This window comes from Watersipora subatra, chromosome 9, assembly GCF_963576615.1.
Source record: "Watersipora subatra chromosome 9, tzWatSuba1.1, whole genome shotgun sequence".
In the NCBI taxonomy this organism is placed as follows: Eukaryota; Metazoa; Bryozoa; class Gymnolaemata; order Cheilostomatida; family Watersiporidae; genus Watersipora; species Watersipora subatra.
This window is the reverse complement of record NC_088716.1, coordinates 37,801,832-37,825,225: the sequence shown is the minus strand read 5'-3', so window position 1 is coordinate 37,825,225 and position 23,394 is coordinate 37,801,832. Positions and strand designations below refer to the sequence as shown.

At 32.8% G+C, this 23,394-nt stretch overlaps 1 protein-coding gene across 2 annotated transcripts; it reads left to right on the top strand.

Moving 5' to 3' along the window:
* Positions 1–1,208: 1,208 nt before the first annotated feature.
* LOC137403882 (caspase-6-like) lies at positions 1,209–22,776 on the top strand. Of its 2 annotated transcripts, XM_068089982.1 has the most exons (11): positions 1,209–1,307; positions 5,261–5,398; positions 6,749–6,946; positions 7,962–8,021; positions 8,554–8,736; positions 9,694–9,893; positions 16,523–16,619; positions 19,175–19,342; positions 21,482–21,666; positions 21,841–21,988; positions 22,253–22,776. In XM_068089982.1, the coding sequence occupies exons 2-10, from the start codon at positions 5,281–5,283 to the stop codon at positions 21,970–21,972; spliced, it is 1,341 nt and encodes a 446-aa protein (XP_067946083.1). In that variant the 5' UTR covers positions 1,209–1,307; positions 5,261–5,280; the 3' UTR covers positions 21,973–21,988; positions 22,253–22,776. The 2 variants fall into 2 exon arrangements, with proteins under 2 accessions (XP_067946083.1, XP_067946082.1); XM_068089981.1 differs by having other exon boundaries at positions 21,841–22,776.
* The last annotated feature ends 618 nt before the right edge of the window (positions 22,777–23,394 follow it).

The window sequence follows — 23,394 nt, the reverse complement described above, 5'->3', positions numbered from 1 at the left end:
TCTTTATTTCTTTGATCCTTGGACATACTAATGTCCAAAAAGATACATGTAAACTTGTACTAAAATGACAGTAGTACAAGTTAAGCTTAAAACCAACTTGTTTCAAGTTGTTACAAAATGATCATGCTCAGTTAATTCTAAAAATTAATTCCAGAAAAGCTCAATTAACTGTAACTGTCCAGAGAAGCTCAGTTGATTCAACTGTGTGAATCAAGCGTTGAATGTTGAATGCCTAGCAATACAAGGTCTTATTATTTGAACTAGAAACGATATGGAGAATGGATGTCTTTGTTAGAGCTTTGTTAGAAGATAAAAGTTCTTATAAACAAGCACAAAGAAAAGCTTTCCCCAAACACTAAACTACAATTATGCGATCAGTATGCATAGAGTAAAAAAGCACAAACAAAGACTGGCACAAGTGAATAGAATAAAATAGAACAGTCAGTGAACTAGTGAAATGCTATTAGCTATAAGATGGAACTGGATAAAATATAATGTGTGGTATAAAAATGTTTATGTACAGCTAGAACTGCACCCCATCACATCACAATATTATTCTGAATTATAAAATTTTGAATTACCTTAAATCAATGATATACAGCCCTCCTTGGGGGGGCTGTATATCATTGCTTAAATTCAATTATCCTAAATTTTAAATTATATAAAATGTTGTCATCTTTCAAATACAAGAAGTGTATAATACAACACTCAATGCCAAAGCTACTGAAAAAGAGCGTTAGTTTTGTTTGTCAATGCTGTGGCGTCTCCATTAAAAATTACGTAAAAGTTGTGTGCGTGGCCTCTTGGCAAGGTTCATATAGGCTACACTCCCATCGGTTGCGTAATCTCTCATATCCTTCACCAGTAATACCTAAGGATTGAGAATTGTCATTATTGATATAGAAGCAAGTATGTATTGATAAAGCGAGTTTTTACATTTCGACGACCTAGATGTAAATTTTTTGAAAGCAATCGTAGAGTCACCATCTTATCAAATGACGCTATATCGTGAAAATCAAAGTATACGCATATGTTGCGATTCGTTATCATCTACTGGACGCTCTTAGTCCAATGTAAAACGTAGCGTCAAACGTAAGCTCTATTGTTGTCGCGTGTGCAGACGCCCCGCAACTAGCATGCAGCTCTGGCAGGATACACATATAGCAGGTTTAGCCTTAGATTGATCAAAACTCCATTTTCCGTTAAATCATTGTAGGAATAGCAAGCATCATGCATTGAAAGAAGTATTTTCGGTATAATTGGATCTTCGATCGATTGGGTAGAAAGGTTTTACAACATTGAAAAAGGTGTGTGACGAGAACTGTAACAATACTACTTTTACAGAAAGTGATATGGGTTTCACTTTTTTCATTGAAAAACATCAAACTTTCGCAAATCTGTTCAATTCAAATGTGCGATAACAAGTTTTTAAAGCTGGTTAATTAATAATTAACATTGGATATTAAGAATATGCATCAAATACGTAAAATTGTATGGATGATCATGTTGACTGCTGACTCAGTTTAGTTGATAAGCTTTGTTGTTATGATATACTAGTATGGGTGGATATGGAGAAATTATGTTATGCATAACTAATCCGAATCCACACACAAAATCAGTGTTGGATTTGCTTTGTCATTTTATTCTATGAACATAGTCATTTTGACTATGTTCAGTTTGTGCACTTTTACTTAGCTTGTGGTAACTGAATTTATTATTACTGGTTCAGGTACTAGTGAAAATGTTAGCTACTGTAAGCAATAGGCCTACTGATATTTACCAGTAAAAGATACTTTAGTCTATAAGCCCAACAGTTAAATACACAACTAACAAAATTCTAAACAATACTATTAATGACTAAAGGCTGAGATAGCCAATAAAAATTACATCCTTACTCAAATGATCATCCATGTTTGTTTGCTCAGTCCCATACAGTTGTGAGTCTCGACAGTCAAACGAAAATCATGACAGTCCATAGGTAGAAAGTTTCAGCAGATGGTGGGGAAAAGAGACTCCACAAGCAGGGGAGAGAGAGGCTCCTCAGCAAGCAGAGAGGAGAGGGCCTCAGCAGGACTGGGGAAAGAGAGACTGAATCATTGAAGCTATTCTCTTTTATTAGATGTCTATCATTTGGGAAGGCTAGCCTGTGGGGAGTAGGTTGTGTGTTAAGGTTCAATGCTTTATGTCAGGTGTGTGAAAATATTTTGTTTGCGTAGGTCTTCAGCCGGTATACGTGATGTAAACATGTAGGGTGGAGCTCGTGACTTACTCCTGGTATCTAGGTCGTGTTTGGCAGAGGATGGCAAATCTTTATACGTGTAATCATCTGATTCGTTTCTAATGTTTGTTTGGGGGTTTTCTGACAGGGCGATTGTCTAATTTTCTGTGATGGATTCCTTCCACTCTGGAGTTTCTAATTTGCTTGTGGTTGCTTTTCCAATTATTGGATCTGTTAAAGTTTTGGGCATCCTGTTGTTAGTGCGCATTGAGTGTGTATCTTGCAATCTGGCTTCACTCCTTGTTCGTATCTTGTTTTGGTGGTATTTCCATACAACGATGTGTTAGACTATTATAAGCATTACTGATATTTACTGGTAAGAGGTTTTTTTTTATTCTGTAAGTCCAACAATTCAAATACACAACTAACAAAATTTTAAAACAACATTAATGATAAAACATTAAAATAGCCAGTAAAGGTTACACTCTTACTCAAATGGTCGTCCATGTTCTTTGCTCAGTCCTATACAGCTGTGAGTTTTAACAGTCAAATGAAGGTCATGACAGCTCATAGATAGAGGCTTAGAGAGGCTCAACAGCTGAGATAGGGAAGGAGAAGAGACTCAGATAATGATGGAAAAAGAGGCTCTATAGACAGGAAAAGAGAGGCTCTGCAAACGCAAGGGAAAGAGGCAGAGTACAGCTTCAAGGCGGAGTCATTGGAGCTGCTCTCTTGTATAGATGTCTCTGTTAGCTTGTTGAAAGGTCTTTCAGCACTCAAGTTCTGTTGTTTGTGTTGTAGAGAGTTGGTATTTGAGAGGACCAACTCTCTACAACACAAAGAACCGAACTCGAGTGCCGAAATCACTTTTCCACAAGCTAACAGAAACATCTATAAAAAAACAGCTCCAATGACTCCGCCTTGAAGCTGTACTCTGCCTATTTGGAGAAGACCTGTCTTGAGTACATCACGGGAATGTACTGATTAGAAATGATAACTAACTCCAGAGTTTTTGGTCCTTTTTAGTAGAAGTCTAATTTTTTTTGGTAGTTTTCTGGCAGGGGGATAAACTCATCTTCTTTGATCGATTCCCTCCACTTTGGAGTTTCTGATTTGCTTGCTGTTGCTTTGCTGATTGTTGGATTTTTTGATGTCTTTGGTGGTTTGTTGCTTGTACATATTGTGTGTATATCTTGTGGTCTGGCTCCACTCTCTCTTGGTATTTTGTTTTGGTGATATTTTCATACAACAATACGAACAATACGAACCAACATAAAAGAAATACATCATTTAAAGAGTATGAGAAATAGGATATACGAAAAATATGGAGTATTGGGTGAATGAGGAATAGTTTAAATGGTGGGGCGTAGGTAAACTATGATGAGAATCATATTACAAAACATATTTACCAATTTATAACTGAATATTGGAATGAAATGAATGGAACAAACGGCGACCGCTCAAGTCGTGCACTTAGCACCTTGGTACTTTACTGGTGTGGGACGTTTGCTTCAAAATATACATTTTTGGAGAATAATAGGCAAAATAGTACCATCAAGCAGCAAATTAGTGCCCTTCCTTATTTGCCAAGCACAAGAAAACATGGCAGAGAAACTCGTTCACGAATGCATCACTCAGGCTTCATCTATAAAAGTATTAAAGAGTTTGTACTACCGCAAATTATACTTGTTATTTAAAATAACTTGACATCATGTGAAAGCACACCTTGAAGGACCTTTTTAAATACACTTATTCAAAGTTTATGCATTTTGTGCAAACCTTGCCTATGGGCCACAGCTCACTTATCAGCATTGTTAAAACATAAAATCTTTATATTCTGTATGTATCGAGCAAATTTAAAAGTTGCTCTTCCAACTTCAGCTTGTGTAGCGTTCACTTATAAGCGTAGATATTAGCAATGATATACAACCCCCACAGGATAGGCGACAGACATCATGTGGGCGAGACCTAATAATCGAGCTCTGTTGGGATGAACCCGACCACGGCACCCGAACAAACAAATATGCTGAATAAAGCCCCTTGTAAATTTACAAATATTATGAACAATAGTAGTTATTTCACTGATCTTGTAGTTTTATTTTGTCAAGCAAATATAGTTGCCTAATATTGTCATCGTTACGATCAGTCAGTTGCCATTCACAAGCATTCGTGATATTAATAGTCACAGTCGTAAAATTGCCCAAATTCGGTTTTATATTTAGAGTTTTAGTATGAAAACTACACTGCACAGCTTTGCCTGCTGTCCCATCTTATTGGCTAGGTAAAACAATGTGACAACGATAAAAGACTTTGTCATTTTATATTAGGGGTGGCAAAGTATTATTCAAAAACTAGGGAAAATAGGCCGTTGTTCGGGTGATTTTGGGTAAAATATATTCAACTTTAAGCATATACTACGACCTCTACCAATTTCAAAATTAATAAAAGTAGGTAGTTTGAAATGTTTTATTTTCCATGGATCTATTTTTTTGGCTAGGTGTTACCTTTACATTGTAGAAATTCAAGGTTTCCTTTTGTGAACCGCAGGTCTACTGAATAAATGAGCCAATGGCACGATAACGGCGAGTCGTGCTTTCCATAACCTAATAAGGCAACCCGACCACCCTGAGAGAATTGTGTTAACCCCGAAACCTAGGCTAGCAGAATCCGAGCAGAGCTGAATCATTAAACCCCGCCCATATGATAGCCGTCGCCTATCCTGGTGGCTTATATCATTGATATCAGATACTTTTATGAATACTAGTTATTACTTACTAGTACGCTTTCTAGCTCTGTGCACTGTGAGAGATTGTCATGAGTAATCAGTACATGCATAATTATCCCTTGATATAAGCCTAAAAGGCGACCAAGTGGTGTAGTGGTAGCGCGCTTTCTTCAGAATCTGCCACCCATGGTTTGATTCTCATGCGGGCCACTTTTTTCTTAAACGCTTTTAGCATGGTTACGGGTAGACAAACACTCCACTTGTCAGGGTGAAGATTTTCAAGTATGTATTTATTAACTGTATATGCTGCTGATTAGAGCACTAATGAAAGCCAGAAATGGTGGCGAGGTCTGCCGACAGTCTCGCCAGCAAGATCAAAGAATACTTAAATGAGGACATAACCGATGATGGCATGGCAACTATGTGCTCGCTGCTTAGGACAGAGCCTGAAACGCGTGAGTCGATTTGATTTCAAGGTTGGATGTTTGTTGCAAAAACTTTTTAGCGATTTACTTGTTCATATTCTATATTTTGTGGTTGGTTGACGATTAGACCATTTTCATAACTGGTTTTGGTTCTTCATAACCGATCGGCATGCTCTAACATGTTTTTAATGTTAACACGAGTTTTCTCGGTGTATATCATGAGTACCCGTGGCTAATATAATAATTATATATATATATAATATGTGTTTCCAATTTCAGAAATATTAGAAATATTTAGATTCAATAGCAAATGAATTCAAGTTGTGAGGACCTCTTGTTGCTGTTAGTTTGGTGTCTTTTTTATTCTAATGCTTCTTGTCCCTCATTTTGTTTTTTATCTTATTATGACTTTAGAAATAATAAATTTGCAAAAAAATTAATATTTATTTCTTTGCAAATTTATTATTGATTGCACTTTAATGTACTTTGTTAGTCGTTCTAGGTTTTTGCACAGTTACATTACCTCTAGTACACTGTTATGCTAGACATTTTAAAAAGTTTTAAAATAGAATTTTTTTGGGTAGCAATATGTTTGGCTCTCTTTTTTGTTGTTAGATATTTAATGTAATTTACTAAAAAAGCCTTTGTCACATTGCCGTTTATAATTTTTTGCTAGTTTATGAATTTACCTGTCAAGTTAGCAATATCCTGAAGGTCAGCCATTGAAACTGGCTGATAACAGATGTCCACTGTTATGGTGTTTACTAGTTCTGATAATAGGTGTGCACTGTTATGGTGTTTACTAGTTCTGATAACAGGTGTGTACTGTTATGGTGTTTACTAGTTCTGATAATAGGTGTGCACTGTTATGGTGTTTACTAGTTCTGATAATAGGTGTGTACTGTTATGGTGTTTACTAGTTCTGCTAACAGGTGTGCACTGTTATGGTGTTTACTAGTTCTAATAACAGGTGTGTACTGTTATGGTGTTTACTAGTTCTGATAACAGATGCGCACTGTTATGGCGTTTACAGTCAAGGCTTTGAAGTGGCGTTCATTTCAAGGCTTTGTTCAAACATTTTTGTGTTCCATTTCATTAGATTGCTATGAGTTTTTTCTTTATCAAGTTTCCTGCTAGCATTCAAATCCTGGTTCTGTCTCGAAGCGATATAATCAATAATAAGATCATGTATTAATAATTGCAATATTCTTACAGAATTTTCTGCTTCCACAGATGTTACAAGACTGGCCCCTTTCTCACTATTCCTTATGTAGGGCTTGAGCTGCCCTGCGTTCTTGTATCTTGTACCTAAAGCATATTGTATAAAGTGTTGTAAAGCAATTGTACAGTCAATTCATGATCTTGGTTATAAATTACCAGGGTATGGAAGGAATATAATTCAGAAGATCGGCACAAGCCGATATGAGTTATATGGCGAAATGAGCAGAAGAGGAAAACTGAGTGAGAGGGGAGACGACCATGCTTATCTTATCCGACTCCTCGAGAAGGCCAAACTTGTTGAGGAATCCCAACGAGTTCAGCAAATCATTGCTGATCACCATCGGCTCTCCAACACTGGTACTACTTGCTTTTGACAAGAGAATTTTGTTAGTTTTTTCACCACAGCGCTGTCCCCAACTGACACCAACCCTCCTCAACTGACACCAACTGTCCCCAACTGCCACCCACTGTCTCCAACTGACACCAACTCTTTCCAACTGACACCAACTGTCTCCAACTAACACCAACTGTCTCCAACTGACACCAACTGTCTCCAACTAACATCAACTGTCTCCAACTGACACCAACTGATACCAACTGTCTCCAACTGTCTCCAACCGACACCAACTGTCTCCAATTAACACCAACCGTCTCCAATTGACACCAACTGTATCCGACTAACACCAACTAACACCAACTGTCTTCAACTAACCCCAACTGTCCCCAATTGACACCAACTGTCCCCAACTAACACCAACTGTCTCCAACTAACCCCAAATGTTACCAACTGTCACCAACTGCCCTCAAGAGTCCCCAACCCATGCTATAGTGTTGAAGTTATTTGCCATCTTAACTTTAAAGACTTAAAAATGTATGAAACTTAAATATTTGCTGGAAGTTGATGGCAAGGTTTGTGCTTTGAAAGGAGCAGTTTAAACTCTGATAATTTGCATGAGTTTTACATGCATTAAATTCTTTCTCAAACACAATCAGGCTGAATTCATCATTTTTTTCATCATGTGTCCATGTATATTGCTATTTCTTAGATGTCTAGGAGTTCATTCCTTGAAAATGTTAGCAATACTACCCAGTTTTAAAGTTCATGGTTTTTGCTATGAACTTGTAAGAACATAAAAAATAGTTTGTTTTGTACCAAAATAAGATTGTTTATTTGTTTAAAAACACAACAAAACTCTAAAAATGCAACATTTTCATTTTCGTTATTTTTTGTTATTCAATGCTGAAGAAATAGCAGATAGTGGTCTGCTATTTTGTTTGGTTTGTGTCGCAATACCATTGAGACAGTTAGAAAATGTTTGTTACTTTTAGTTGAATTTGTTGAAGGAGAAAATTTATGCTTTTTTATTTCCAGGACGACCACAAAACCTACCGTTGTGCAGAGCATCCGAGCAGATGTCTTGGAACCATAGAGGTATTCCTCAATGTCATCAAAATAGATCTATGATCAAATAAATTAATATGAGAAAGAAACATTCTTTAAATATAATTATTACTTTAATGCTATCGAACCCTTAGACATGATAGTCAAGTACTCCATAGATGACATTTCACAGCTGTCAAGTTACACAGGAATGATGCGTGAAGCCTTCTACACAAACTTATCTTGATGTTTCTGGCTTGCTGCCTGTAGTTTTCTATAAATATAAGAGGCTAGCAGATGACTTGCAGTCATCGAGAACATGAAGATTGACACGTTGTTAAATTATCTCTTAAACTAACAGGTTTTTGAAATAGGTCATAAAGCTTACTAGACTTAGTTGTACTCTTCCTGATGTTACAAACATCCGCAAGTTTTACAAGCACCTGCTGATATCATCATTCAGATGATAGAAACATTAAATTGGAATACCAGCAACTGGTCTTGATCTCTCACTCAAGTGTACAGTGTTTTGTCACACATCTAGTTTACTAAATGAGCTGAAGCGGTGGTATGTGTTTGCTAGGTGTTGGAGATGGACAAAGAAGCATACCTCGTGTCTCACCTGACCATGCAAGAATTCCTCGATCTCAAAACCCAAACAATTACTTCCATCCTGAACGATATTACGGCTTTGAGAGAGGTCGCTGTGGCCTAGTGATCATTATTAATAATTTCACCAATGAGTCGGCAAATAAATACCGAAAAGGTGAGGATTGAGATGTTGTTCGCTGCTTAGTGAGGGATCATTTTAGCTGGAGGTATACAGCCAATATCTGGATATATATATCATAGCTAGAAGTATGCTGTATTGTTTCCTGCATCAAAACCAAGTTGCGTTGGTTGGTAAATGACTAGCCCTAATATATATATATATATATATATATATATATCTATGTATATATATATATTATAGCTGGAGGTATGCTGTATTCGCTGCATCAGGAGTAAGTTATGTTGGTCGATACATGACTTGCGCAACTTAGATAACTGGGTGTCTATATTCTTTATACATGCATATTCTGTGTAGATTAATATACAATATATAACTGATATAAATTGTATATATATATTATACAACTTTGGATACAATTTTGGATATATATGTATTATATCCAAAATATAAAATATTTTGGATATATTGGGTAATTTGGATAATAAAAGATATATTACATATTATATATATATCCAAAATTGTAAAAACCGAAATTTTTAAGAATTTTGTCAAGTCAAAAATGTGCTAAAAAACTTGGTATGACTTTTTATATGCAAATTGCATTAGTTAAACACGAATATCAATTAGAAGTACATATTTTACCAGGAGTTGTCTAAATTAGTAAAACACATTTTTTAAAATTTATACTATTCCAAACTTTTCGAAAAATTTATGTTACTTATTCTTATAATATTTAATGTACATGCAAAAAGAATGTAAAATGAATTTGAGATGGATCTTATATGCTGCAAAGAAAGCTCATGATCAACCTCCTTGGGAAGTGCTGTACTGCCAGGTGAAAGAAGGGGAGGTAAGCTTGAGAGGTTAAAACACGGTCACAAGTAATAAGAAGAGAGGGGTTTTGGGGTCTGATTAACGGAAAAGAAGTGAGAAATAAAGCAAATGGACATCACTCTGATGGACTTCAATGATGACGAGTTTGTGTTGCAGGTACGAAAGAGGATCAGCATAAGGTGGAGCTGCTGTTTCGTTCAGATAGATTTTCCCCTTACTACAAACTTGGACAGGTGTTTAGAGACCTTGGCGGAGACCAGTTCAGAGCAGTGCTTGATCAACTCGCTGATGAGCTGCAGAGGGATGATTACTCCTACAACAGCTTTTTCCTCTTCATTCTCTCTCATGGAGACAAGGTATGAGCACACGCATGCTATCAAAAGAATATTAAGATTGTCCTGTCATACACGCCTTATTAATCTCTCGGAAAAAAGGTTGATGTACACGTATTTTTGGTGTAAATCACTTTATGTTTTAGAGAGTATATAGTAGACGCTCCCATAATATAAACCTCCTTCTGCATACATTCTTCTTAATGTAAAAAATTATGTAATATTTTCCCATCGTATTACATAAGAAACTCCATAAAACGTAAAACATAAAGTCAGTGCAAGTTCGTAAATTAGATTTTGATACAGAGAGGCTCATAGTTTGCTTAGAAATAGCATTTTTTCTCTTGTTAAACACGATTTGTTCTCTTGTCGAACATGAAGGAGAAAACTCCGTATAGGGGTATACGTACTAGTACGCTGAGAGTCTAGTGTGATGTGAGAGATCATCAGGTTTGCCGATAAAATACTGAGAATAAGTAGCTGCAAAATTATTCAAAAATACATACAGGCTGTCGATTGATGCAGGCATTACTATTGGTCTTTTATCCTAACTGTTAACCCTGGCTTCTGACAAACGGATGGACAGAGAGAACCCACTATTATAGTAAAGTAGTTTACTGGTAATCCCGTGTGCCGTGAGAAATTTGGCATTGAAGGTCTGTGCCTCCTTTAACTTAACATAAGATTACTATATTCATGAATCCTAAACATAGGATTACTGTATTCATGAATCCTAAACATAAGATTACTCTATTTATGAATCCTAAACATAAGATTACTATATTCATGAATCCTAAACATAAGATTACTATATTCATGAATCCTAAACATAAGATTTCTATATTCATGAATCCTAAACATAAGATTACTGTATTCATGAATCCTAAACATAAGATTTCTATATTCATGAATCCTAAACATAAGATTACTATATTCATGAATTCTAAACATAAGATTACTATGTTCATGAATCCTAAACATAAGATTACTATATTCATGAATCCTAAACATAAGATTACTATATTCATGAATACTAAACATAAGATTAATATATTCATGAATCCTAAACATAAGATTAATATATTCATGAATCTTAAACATAAGATTAATATATTCATGAATCCTAAACATAAGATTACTGTATTCATGAATCCTAAACATAAGATTACTATATTCATGAATCCTAAACATAAGATTACTGTATTCATGAATCCTAAACATAAGATTACTATATTCATGAATACTAAACATAAGATTACTATATTCATGAATCTTAAACATAAGATTAATATATTCATGAATCCTAAACATAAGATTACTATATTCATGAATCCTAAACATAAGATTACTATATTCATGAATCTTAAACATAAGATTAATATATTCATGAATCCTAAACATAAGATTACTGTATTCATGAATCCTAAACATCAGATTAATATATTCATGAATCCTAAACATAAGATTACTATATTCATGAATCCTAAACATAAGATTACTATATTCATGAATCCTAAACATAAGATTACTATATTCATGAATCCTAAACATAAGATTACTATATTCATGAATCCTAAACATAAGATTACTATATTCGTGAATCCTAAACATAAGATTACTATATTCATGAATCCTAAACATAAGATTACTATATTCGTGAATCCTAAACATAAGATTACTATATTCATGAATCCTAAACATAAGATTACTGTATTCATGAATCCTAAACATAAGATTACTATATTCATGAATACTAAACATAAGATTACTATATTCATGAATCCTAAACATAAGATTAATATATTCATGAATCCTAAACATAAGATTAATATATTCATGAATCCTAAACATAAGATTACTATATTCATGAATCCTAAACATAAGATTACTATATTCGTGAATCCTAAACATAAGATTAATATATTCGTGAATCCTAAACATCAGATTAATATATTCATGAATCCTAAACATAAGATTACTATATTCATGAATCCTAAACATAAGATTACTATATTCATGAATCCTAAACATAAGATTACTATATTCATGAATCCTAAACATAAGATTACTATATTCGTGAATCCTAAACATAAGATTACTATATTCATGAATCCTAAACATAAGATTACTATATTCGTGAATCCTAAACATAAGATTACTATATTCATGAATCCTAAACATAAGATTACTATATTCATGAATCTTAAACATAAGATTACTATATTCATGAATCCTAAACATAAGATTACTGTATTCATGAATCCTAAACATCAGATTAATATATTCATGAATCCTAAACATAAGATTACTATATTCATGAATCCTAAACATAAGATTACTATATTCATGAATCCTAAACATAAGATTACTATATTCATGAATCCTAAACATAAGATCACTATATTCGTGAATCCTAAACATAAGATTACTATATTCATGAATTCTAAACATAAGATTACTATATTCATGAATCCTAAACATAAGATTACTATATTCATGAATTCTAAACATAAGATTACTATATTCATGAATCCTAAACATAAGATTACTATATTCATGAATCCTAAACATAAGATTACTATATTCATGAATCTTAAACATAAGATTACTATATTCATGAATCCTAAACATAAGATTAATATATTCATGGATCCTAAACATAAGATTACTATATTCATGAATCCTAAACATAAGATTACTATATTCATGAATCCTAAACATAAGATTACTATATTCATGAATCCTAAACATAAGATTACTATATTCATGAATCCTAAACATAAGATTACTATATTCGTGAATCCTAAACATAAGATTAATATATTCATGAATCCTAAACATAAGATTAATATATTCATGAATCCTAAACATAAGATTAATATATTCATGAATCCTAAACATAAGATTAATATATTCATGAATCCTAAACATAAGATTAATATATTCATGAATCCTAAACATCAGATTACTGTATTCATGAATCCTAAACATAAGATTACTATATTCATGAATCCTAGACATAAGATTACTATATTCGTGAATCCTAAACATAAGATTAATATATTCATGAATCCTAAACATAAGATTACTATATTCGTGAATCCTAAACATAAGATTACTATATTCATGAATCCTAAACATAAGATTAATATATTCATGAATCCTAAACATAAGATTAATATATTCATGAATCCTAAACATCAGATTAATATATTCATGAATCCTAAACATAAGATTACTGTATTCATGAATCCTAAACATAAGATTACTATATTCATGAATCCTAGACATAAGATTACTATATTCGTGAATCCTAAACATAAGATTAATATATTCATGAATCCTAAACATAAGATTAATATATTCATGAATCCTAAACATAAGATTACTATATTCGTGAATCCTAAACATAAGATTACTATATTCGTGAATCCTAAACATAAGATTACTATATTCATGAATCCTAAACATAAGATTACTATATTCATGAATCCTAAACATAAGATTACTATATTCATGAATCCTAAACATAAGATTACTATATTCGTGAATCCTAAACATAAGATTAATATATTCATGAATCCTAAACATAAGATTAATATATTCATGAATCCTAAACATAAGATTAATATATTCATGAATCCTAAACATAAGATTAATATATTCATGAATTCTAAACATAAGATTACTGTATTCATGAATCCTAAACATAAGATTAATATATTCATGAATCCTAAACATAAGATTACTGTATTCATGAATCCTAAACATAAGATTACTATATTCATGAATCCTAAACATAAGATTACTATATTCATGAATCCTAAACATAAGATTACTATATTCGTGAATCCTAAACATAAGATTAATATATTCATGAATCCTAAACATAAGATTAATATATTCATGAATCCTAAACATAAGATTAATATATTCATGAATCCTAAACATAAGATTAATATATTCATGAATCTTAAACATAAGATTAATATATTCATGAATCCTAAACATAAGATTACTATATTCATGAATACTAAACATAAGATTACTATATTCATGAATCCTAAACATAAGATTACTATATTCATGAATCCTAAACATAAGATTACTATATTCATGAATACTAAACATAAGATTACTATATTCATGAATACTAAACATAAGATTACTATATTCATGAATCCTAAACATAAGATTACTATATTCATGAATCCTAAACATAAGATTACTATATTCATGAATCCTAAACATAAGATTACTATATTCGTGAATCCTAAACATAAGATTACTATATTCATGAATCCTAAACATAAGATTACTATATTCATGAATTCTAAACATAAGATTACTATATTCATGAATCCTAAACATAAGATTACTATATTCGTGAATCCTAAACATAAGATTACTATATTCATGAATCCTAAACATAAGATTACTATATTCATGAATCCTAAACATAAGATTAATATATTCATGAATTCTAAACATAAGATTACTATATTCATGAATCCTAAACATAAGATTACTATATTCGTGAATCCTAAACATAAGATTACTATATTCGTGAATCCTAAACATAAGATTACTATATTCATGAATCCTAAACATAAGATTAATATATTCATGAATCCTAAACATAAGATTAATATATTCATGAATCCTAAACATAAGATTAATATATTCATGAATCCTAAACATAAGATTAATATATTCATGAATCTTAAACATAAGATTAATATATTCATGAATCCTAAACATAAGATTACTATATTCATGAATACTAAACATAAGATTACTATATTCATGAATCCTAAACATAAGATTACTATATTCATGAATCCTAAACATAAGATTACTATATTCATGAATACTAAACATAAGATTACTATATTCATGAATACTAAACATAAGATTACTATATTCATGAATCCTAAACATAAGATTACTATATTCATGAATCCTAAACATAAGATTACTATATTCATGAATCCTAAACATAAGATTACTATATTCGTGAATCCTAAACATAAGATTACTATATTCATGAATCCTAAACATAAGATTACTATATTCATGAATTCTAAACATAAGATTACTATATTCATGAATCCTAAACATAAGATTACTATATTCATGAATCCTAAACATAAGATTACTATATTCGTGAATCCTAAACATAAGATTACTATATTCATGAATCCTAAACATAAGATTAATATATTCATGAATTCTAAACATAAGATTACTATATTCATGAATCCTAAACATAAGATTACTATATTCATGAATCTTAAACATAAGATTACTATATTCGTGAATCCTAAACATAAGATTACTATATTCATGAATCCTAAACATAAGATTACTATATTCATGAATCCTAAACATAAGATTACTATATTCATGAATCCTAAACATAAGATTACTATATTCGTGAATCCTAAACATAAGATTAATATATTCGTGAATCCTAAACATAAGATTAATATATTCATGAATTCTAAATATAAGATTACTGTATTCATGAATCCTAAACATAAGATTACTATATTCATGAATCCTAAACATAAGATTACTATATTCATGAATCCTAAACATAAGATTACTATATTCATGAATCCTAAACATAAGATTACTGTATTCATGAATCCTAAACATAAGATTACTATATTCATGAATCCTAAACATAAGATTACTATATTCATGAATCCTAAACATAAGATTACTGTATTCATGAATCCTAAACATAAGATTACTGTATTCATGAATCCTAAACATAAGATTACTGTTAGTATTCATGAATCCTAAACATAAGATTACTGTATTCATGAATCCTAAACATAAGATTACTGTATTCATGAATCCTAAACATAAGATTACTGTATTCATGAATCCTAAACCAAGTGATATGAAAAAGAAAACATTTGTGAATACAAACCAATACTACTACAGTTACTCTACAGTCATTAGGTCTAATTTCATGGGCCAAAAGTGTGTGTCTGGGAAGATGTTGAAACAGATTAGGTGATTTACATGTAATGTAATTCTGACATAACGTAAGACCCCTATATAGTAAACGTATGGGGAATGGATTATTAATTTACTTTCTCGGACGTTCTACTGTATTCTATTCAAATTTTTGGGGTGGGTATGTTTTGTTGGAAGTTTCATTACTAGAAATTTTCAAAATCTCTACCAGCTAAATCATGTTGATCAGCTGTTTAATATGTAGCTTGGCATTTATTATGTAACTTCATGGCAATATGTACATTTCTTTCAATTTTTACCAGGCAACTTATAGCTGTAGTTTTCAGTTGGCTTTGTTCTGCTTGAGCAGTATCCAGCTCATACATGGTCGCTTTATAGCTTGTTTTATCGAAATCATCATGATTTGAGGCTAATTATAGCCTATACAAAGGATTCATCTGCAGACTGAAGGCATCGTGGAATTTATTCGTCGTTCACAGATTATCACATTTTGTTTTTTATCAGCCATGACTGCTAGCGACAGTAGCATGCCGCTGGCATGATGCGAACTGATAAGGAGATATACGAGCTAAATCTCATTATGACATATAACTTGTGTCATGGCACGCCTCCTATTGTGACTGTGATTAGGTTAGAGGTGTTTAATCATTATTTTATTACAGAAAGGGGTGCATGGTTACTATACAGATTCTGAGCCACCGACCGAAAGTGTTTTGCCTATTGATGAAATTACTAAGAAATTTGAGACATCTCTTCCAGGTTTGTAAGGTGCTTTGTTGTAATATTTCAGTTTGCATGTCGCTTTTATAAATTACTAGCTCAATGATTTTGCAATGCCGGGCATACGTGCCGGGTGATAAAATAATTACCCAATGAATATGAGTAATTCACCTAGTAAAGCTATTAATGCACTATAATAAGAGCCACGGCCCACATTTGAACCTAGCTTATCACGTTACATGTAATGATCTATAATGCAATCATGAACTTAAAGCATGCTAGTATTTTTGCAAGCAATGAATAAGTTTGTGCCTTACTATGCCATAATATGGCAAAGACAGTGTAGTATAGTAGCTCGCTGGTATGCAGACCTGCAGGTTCCGAGTTCAAATCTAGTGTGAATCGGATTTTTCATTTCTCAAACTTTATCACTATAATTGAACAGACGACTGACACTGAGATATATATACTAGCTGTGCTACCCGGCGTTGTTCGGGTAATATAAAATTCTTTGGACAGAAAATTTATTTATATTTAACATAAACAAACATTTGCCATTCTACTTTTCAAACTACATATCACGAGAAAAGTGTTTTGTGTAGTTGGAATATATTAAAGGAGAAAATAAAAACAACTGTAAAGCTTTTCAAACTTTGTCAAACAACTGTAAGTAAAAATTTTGTGCAGGGCAACTGAATTAAAAATAAATAAAACTACTGTAAAGGTTTTCAAACAACTGCAAATTTAAAATTTCATAACTTTGAGCGACGTATTTCTTTTAATAACGTACAATGGAACATCGGTTCTCGAACATAATCAGTTCCAGAAGGTTGTTCGAGATACGAAACAGTTTTTCACATTATAATGAATGTAAGTAAATTTAAATCCATTCAAGGCAAGAAAACAACTTCGGTAAAGTATTTTACATTTCACACCATAAACTGTACTACATACTATAACTAAAAACGGGTAGATATAGATCGTGTTTAATTTTAATAAAATATTTTCTATTTATGATGATGGAAAAAAAAACATAAGTAAACATTTCGTATGTTTTGCTCTTAAAACATCATAAACATTGAAGGTTGAGATACAATGACAAAAATTGCAGAAATATATAATGAAACAGCAAAAAAATGCAACAGATCAATTACATCAAAAATCGTAGGAAAAAGAAAATATAAACAGCAATGGCACGTTTACTTCACATCTTTCGAGGAGAATCATCCTCCTCCAAAACAATTTTCGGTAACTTGACGGGAGGGGTTATCTCCCTAGCAAATCTCTTCGTTAAAAGAGACGCCGTCCCAGATGGTTACACCCTTTTTGTAAAGAATTTATTAAGCGTAAATTGTTTATCTGTTTGTTAATGAATGTTTCCATGCTGTTTCCGGAGCTGTTCCAATTTCAATGCGTATGCTCCGGTTTGCTTCGAATTTTGAGATCCGAAACCAACAAATCTCAAAATCCTTGGTGGAAAACTGAGTTGGTCGAGAACCGAAGCGTTCAAGAGCCAAGGTTCTACTGTATATAATCGGTACACAAATTGCCAAATTTTAAGTTCGAGATAAATTATTGTCGATATTGCGGGACGGAGTAAATAAGCCCTCAAGAAAAAAAATGAGGAAGCGTCGTGCTGCATATACTTACGTCCCAAAATACTTCTGAACAGAGACATTGTAACTCATGGACGCAAGGCTAAAATATTTAGTACGCGTATGGTGTATGCGGTGTATAAAAACTTCTTTGGTCACTATGCCGTTCTAGCTCAGTGGTAGAGCTTCCAGAGAAGAAAATATTGATGCATTTGTGGTAATTGTCGTGAGTTCTAATCCATCGGATGGTGAAAGTTTCTTTATTCCAAGATTTTAACAGCTATAGCTGGTGGGACACACATACATACTTTGAGAAATATAGATGTAGATAAGACCCTGGTGATTATTAAATGCTGTTTTCTATCCATGATTTTTTCTGATAACTGAAAAATGACATACAATAAATTTAGGGAAATTGAGTCTTTTAATTTAATCCGTTTATTGGTTTTAATTTTACTAATTTTGCCATATTGGTTATTTTCTATAAGAGAATTAGTATTTTAAAATTATAATTTATAGCTACATAATTTTTATTATAATAGTAGAGGTAGTCTAACAATAATTATATATATTCATCATATAGTAATCACCCTTAAATTATTGTAATATAAGTTAACGAAAACTTCTGTTTTGTTTTTTCTTACAGTTATTATTCAAACAAATGCTCATTATTTAGCGATATAAGATTTGAATCGTGCGCATAAGGTGGGTGATTTGATTTACACTTGATTATTTACACTTCGGTCAATTTTATGTCACATTTTCAATTGGCTGACAAAGAACACAATTCAATCATTTAAGATTTACGACGATGAAATTTTAAGACATTTTAAGAATTTTTACTTAATCTGCCCAATTATAAAAAAATTAATAAGGCTAACAAGACTAATTGATCAATAGAATTTGTTTCCTCGTGTATATTGTAAAACGTCAACCAGGTAAGCAAATTGGTTAGCCGCCATAGTTAGAATGCACTGTCTTAGAATGCTCGTGTTTTAGGACGTCCAAAGGTTATTATTATACAAGCCTGTCGTGGGAGTAAGGTAGATATCGTGGCAGTCGACAATCCTGCTGTGGAGACACACGATGATGAAGTGAATAGCGATTCTCCAGCTATGAGTCCCCCACGGGCTGCTGACATGCTAGTAGCGAATTCTGCCATAGATGGTCAGTGTAAAGCATTGTATCTACATTGCATCTACATGTAGTCTAGCTTATTCTTTGCTCCTAGCTCTCCTTCTATAATTTGTTTTCAGATCTTTTGCGACCTGAGCAACAGCTCCTGACATCAGCTCTGTAAAGGTTTAGCATTGCGCATGTATTCCAAGTTGTGAAATAATTATGTAACCGCGATGTAACTTTGCTGTCTGTTTTTCAGCCTCAGACGTTTGCAGGAGCAACCTGCAGCTAGTATTATAATCTCATAATATGGTAGAGAATTGTGAAGGTACTATTGACATTCGAGAATATTTTGTGGTCTTCGATGAAAAAACATTTTAGGTTATTTCTTTCATTAAATTCATTCATCAAATCCCTAGTTTGAATATTCACTATAATCATAGCGCAAGTCATGTTTTCATCAATATTTACCGCATTTATCAAAAAGCTTTGACTCGTTATTAAAACAGAATGATTAATCCATTTGCCAGAACAGGAAAGTTGATCTCGAAAAGACTTTGCTATCAATTTACTAGATGTTGAAGACTCAATGGTTTTAAGTTTACCAATTACCGTAAAACTTCTAATTGAACACCATGGTGCTCTAATTTTCAAGCCTTCATCTATAGTGGCGGTCAATTGGAGGTGGTGTTCAAATAGAGGCTGGCGGTGTATTTTTTAAATGATTCGTTAGAATTTTAGGAAGATAAAATTAGCCTGTCGCCCGGTCGAAGTGAACGTCACCTATATTTGCCCTCTTTTTCGTTGAAGCGATATTTTGGATGCAATAAATCTGCTAACTTAGCTCCAACTTGCCAGAGATCCCTTAATAAATGTGCATTGAAATACAGAGAAATATATCTACCAGAAACCAAGAAATATATTTACCAATTGATATTTATTGCTTGCAATTAACCTGTGATGATATTATAGCCTGTGTCTTGCTTTGCAATTTGTTAGAGGGTTCAATTTTTGTTTCATTCTAAATTTGAAAACATTTTATATTTGTATTTTACAGTGTTGCATACAAACTAATTGCACTCATTATATTTTTGCTAGTTTTCAGCCAAAACTAGCTTTTTATGTGCAACAGAAGAAAAGTTACAAGCGTCGATCAATTGTTCTATGGTGCTATCAAATAATATGCTGTAAATCTGCAAATTTATAAATTATACAATAGTAATCTATCAAATGCTACAAATGTATAGTCGTGAGAAAGTGACACAAACGAATCATACATATAATACATGCAAAAACAAAAATCAAAGTTTTTAAAAGAAAAATATTTGCATCGTTTGCTCGGATAGCTGTATTCCGATTGTTGTCTTCGATGGAACGAACATCTTCTGGTTGTTCAATACCTTCCACTATGTCTCCTTACCTCAACTCTTCTTCTGCACTGCTAAACTCGTCGATATTAGCATCAGAACAATTTTTTAGCAGAGCTAAACTTTTACCCGTTCCATTTAGCACAAGTGCAAGGCCTAAAATTTTTGCTCTCCAAATGTAACCTTCGATCTAAAAATAGTCATTGATCTACCGTCGTCAATGTAAACCTTCTTTTTTTATAGATGTACAGTACTTTAAAGTATCAAGATCGCGTTAAAAAAACTACTATTAGTCTGAGACAGTTATAAAATTATTTCTATGGTGTTGCTTTCAACGTTTTAAAGAAGAAAAACGAAAAGTTTTGGAGTTGGATGTAAATGATTCATTATTGATACAATTTTTGGACACTGTTCTACTGATCATTTGATATTATGGGCTCATAAAAATCAAAGATTGTCAAAGTGGCGGTCAAATAGAGGTGGCATTCAAATGGAGGTGGTGTTCAATTAGAGGTTTTACAGTTTTTTAAAAGCTGTCTCCTTTTTCAATTCCCCGTGACTAAATAATCCCTGGCTATTTGAAAAACACAAAATTGTTTATTTAAAGCTTTTCGTATTAAGGTGGGTCATTTATTGGAGGCTCTAAGGCTATGAAACATATTCAATGAATTATAATGTATTCTTATAGGACTATGGGCTTCAACATATGATGGATTTGACATATATGAACTAGCTATCGAAACATAAACTTTGGATGTCTAGGTTTGATGGTACATATAGACGTTATATTATTACACATGATCAACTGACTCTGGTGCAGGTCATCAGTCTTTCCGGAAACAGAATGACGTTCCTGGATCCTGGTTTATTCAAAACTTGATGGAGCAGCTGAGTGAGGCACATCAGTCTCATCTCTTTAGCTCTCACCTCCTTGAAATCCTCACCGAGGTTCAGTACAGTGTGTCAGAGCTTAGGGGACGTATCTTGTCACCTGACAGCACTCAGGTACCAAAGCTTTTCTAGCCATATCTCTCAATTTTTCTTTCAGGCTCTTAAATATTTTTTATTTTGACTTTCGTTTGGCAGTTCCATTTCCACCTTTGACACGAAACACACCTGACATGTCAATTTGTAGGATACATCAGCTTACATTTAGGCTACATTTAATCTCCATTACAGGGTTGTAAGCAAGAGTATTTAAGACAGATGCCTTGTTTCCAATCAACATTAAGGAAAAAGTTTTATCTCCTCCCTCCTACCCTTCCTCATCACTCGAACACAGGCTATGCTGGCCACGCTGCAGATTCCTGATCTTCATCACCCTGAGGCTTGTGATATTTTCAAAAGAGCTTTAACCTAGGCTGTAAAATGGAATATAGGGTGCAATTCCTCTTTTTACATGCTTGTTTACACACCCTTGGCCCTCTAATCAGACAGAATTGGACTTACAAATAGTTTTTATTTAAAAATTAATGCCCTTAGAATATGCAGAAGTTTAGTTGGCTACACCTGTAATATTATTATACACTGTAATATTATTGTACATTTGTTAATCACCTATGGATAACATATAATTGAAGATAACCTGTAGGTGAACAGATGTACATAACTGCACATTCACTACTTACTCCGGAATAGATCTCTTCACTTGCCTCCTGCTTCTGGTCTAATCAAACCACCTGCCACTGAGTGTCATGGCTGCAGTATTGTGTGCTCATTAGGATGTGATGCTGCACCGTTTGGTCTGCTTAAACTCTTTTAAATTCCATTCTGGACAGTAGCATAAGATATGGATATTTTTACTGTCAAACATAGTATTATCATGCATCTGCTTTAAAATTTGTTCCAAATTTTTGTCGTTTTTTGCACAGCAATGTATTTTTTTGTCAATTTTGTTAACATCTCCTTGAGCTTTATGTCGAATTTATTTCGTTTTGTAATATATACTGTTACTATACTTATGTAAAGGCAGGCATTTGGTGTGGAGGCGGCCCTTGTAAATGGGTTGGAATAAAAGACTCCCACATCGATGTTATTTATTATGATGAAAATTTGAGATTCTGGAAAAATAAAAATATCAATTAGTTGTGACAAAAATAAAAGTAATCAACGTAACAGTCTGCCAGAGTGACAATGATTGTCCTCATTTTGATCTGATTTAATAGCTCCACTCTGCTTTATCCCTCAATTTTCATTGCAATGCATTGTGGTCCATATCCTCGTTCTTCATGCTCCTTTACCAGGGTTCCTAAATCCTCAATCTCTGCTTTCCTTCTCTTCTATCAACTGGAAGTAGAAGAGTTCTAAAGGTGAGTGACAACGATGTATCTTAAATTCATTTAGTGAAAGATGATTTTATGTAGTGATATTCCTGCTATTATCAATACCTCAATATTGGTGATCCTACTCCTCCATTAGATACCCATAATTCATAGTAAATATCTCATCACGCGCATGCTGTGGGGCAGTGTTCAGATATCAGTATTAAAACACGCTAGCTACAAAAGCATGAAAACTCACATAGAAAGAACTTTTGTACCAAAGAGAAATGAATGCTAACATTTATCAACTGAAGGGAAATCTTGCACCCACCCTCTAATAATAAGCTACTACTAGTACATGCTAATGACTAGTAAAACATCAGTTGTCACTACTTTTAGTTTGTTGTTGGCGACACATTGGCAGCATACTAAGGCAGCGTTAATAAAAAAGAACTTTTTGTCACTGGACAGA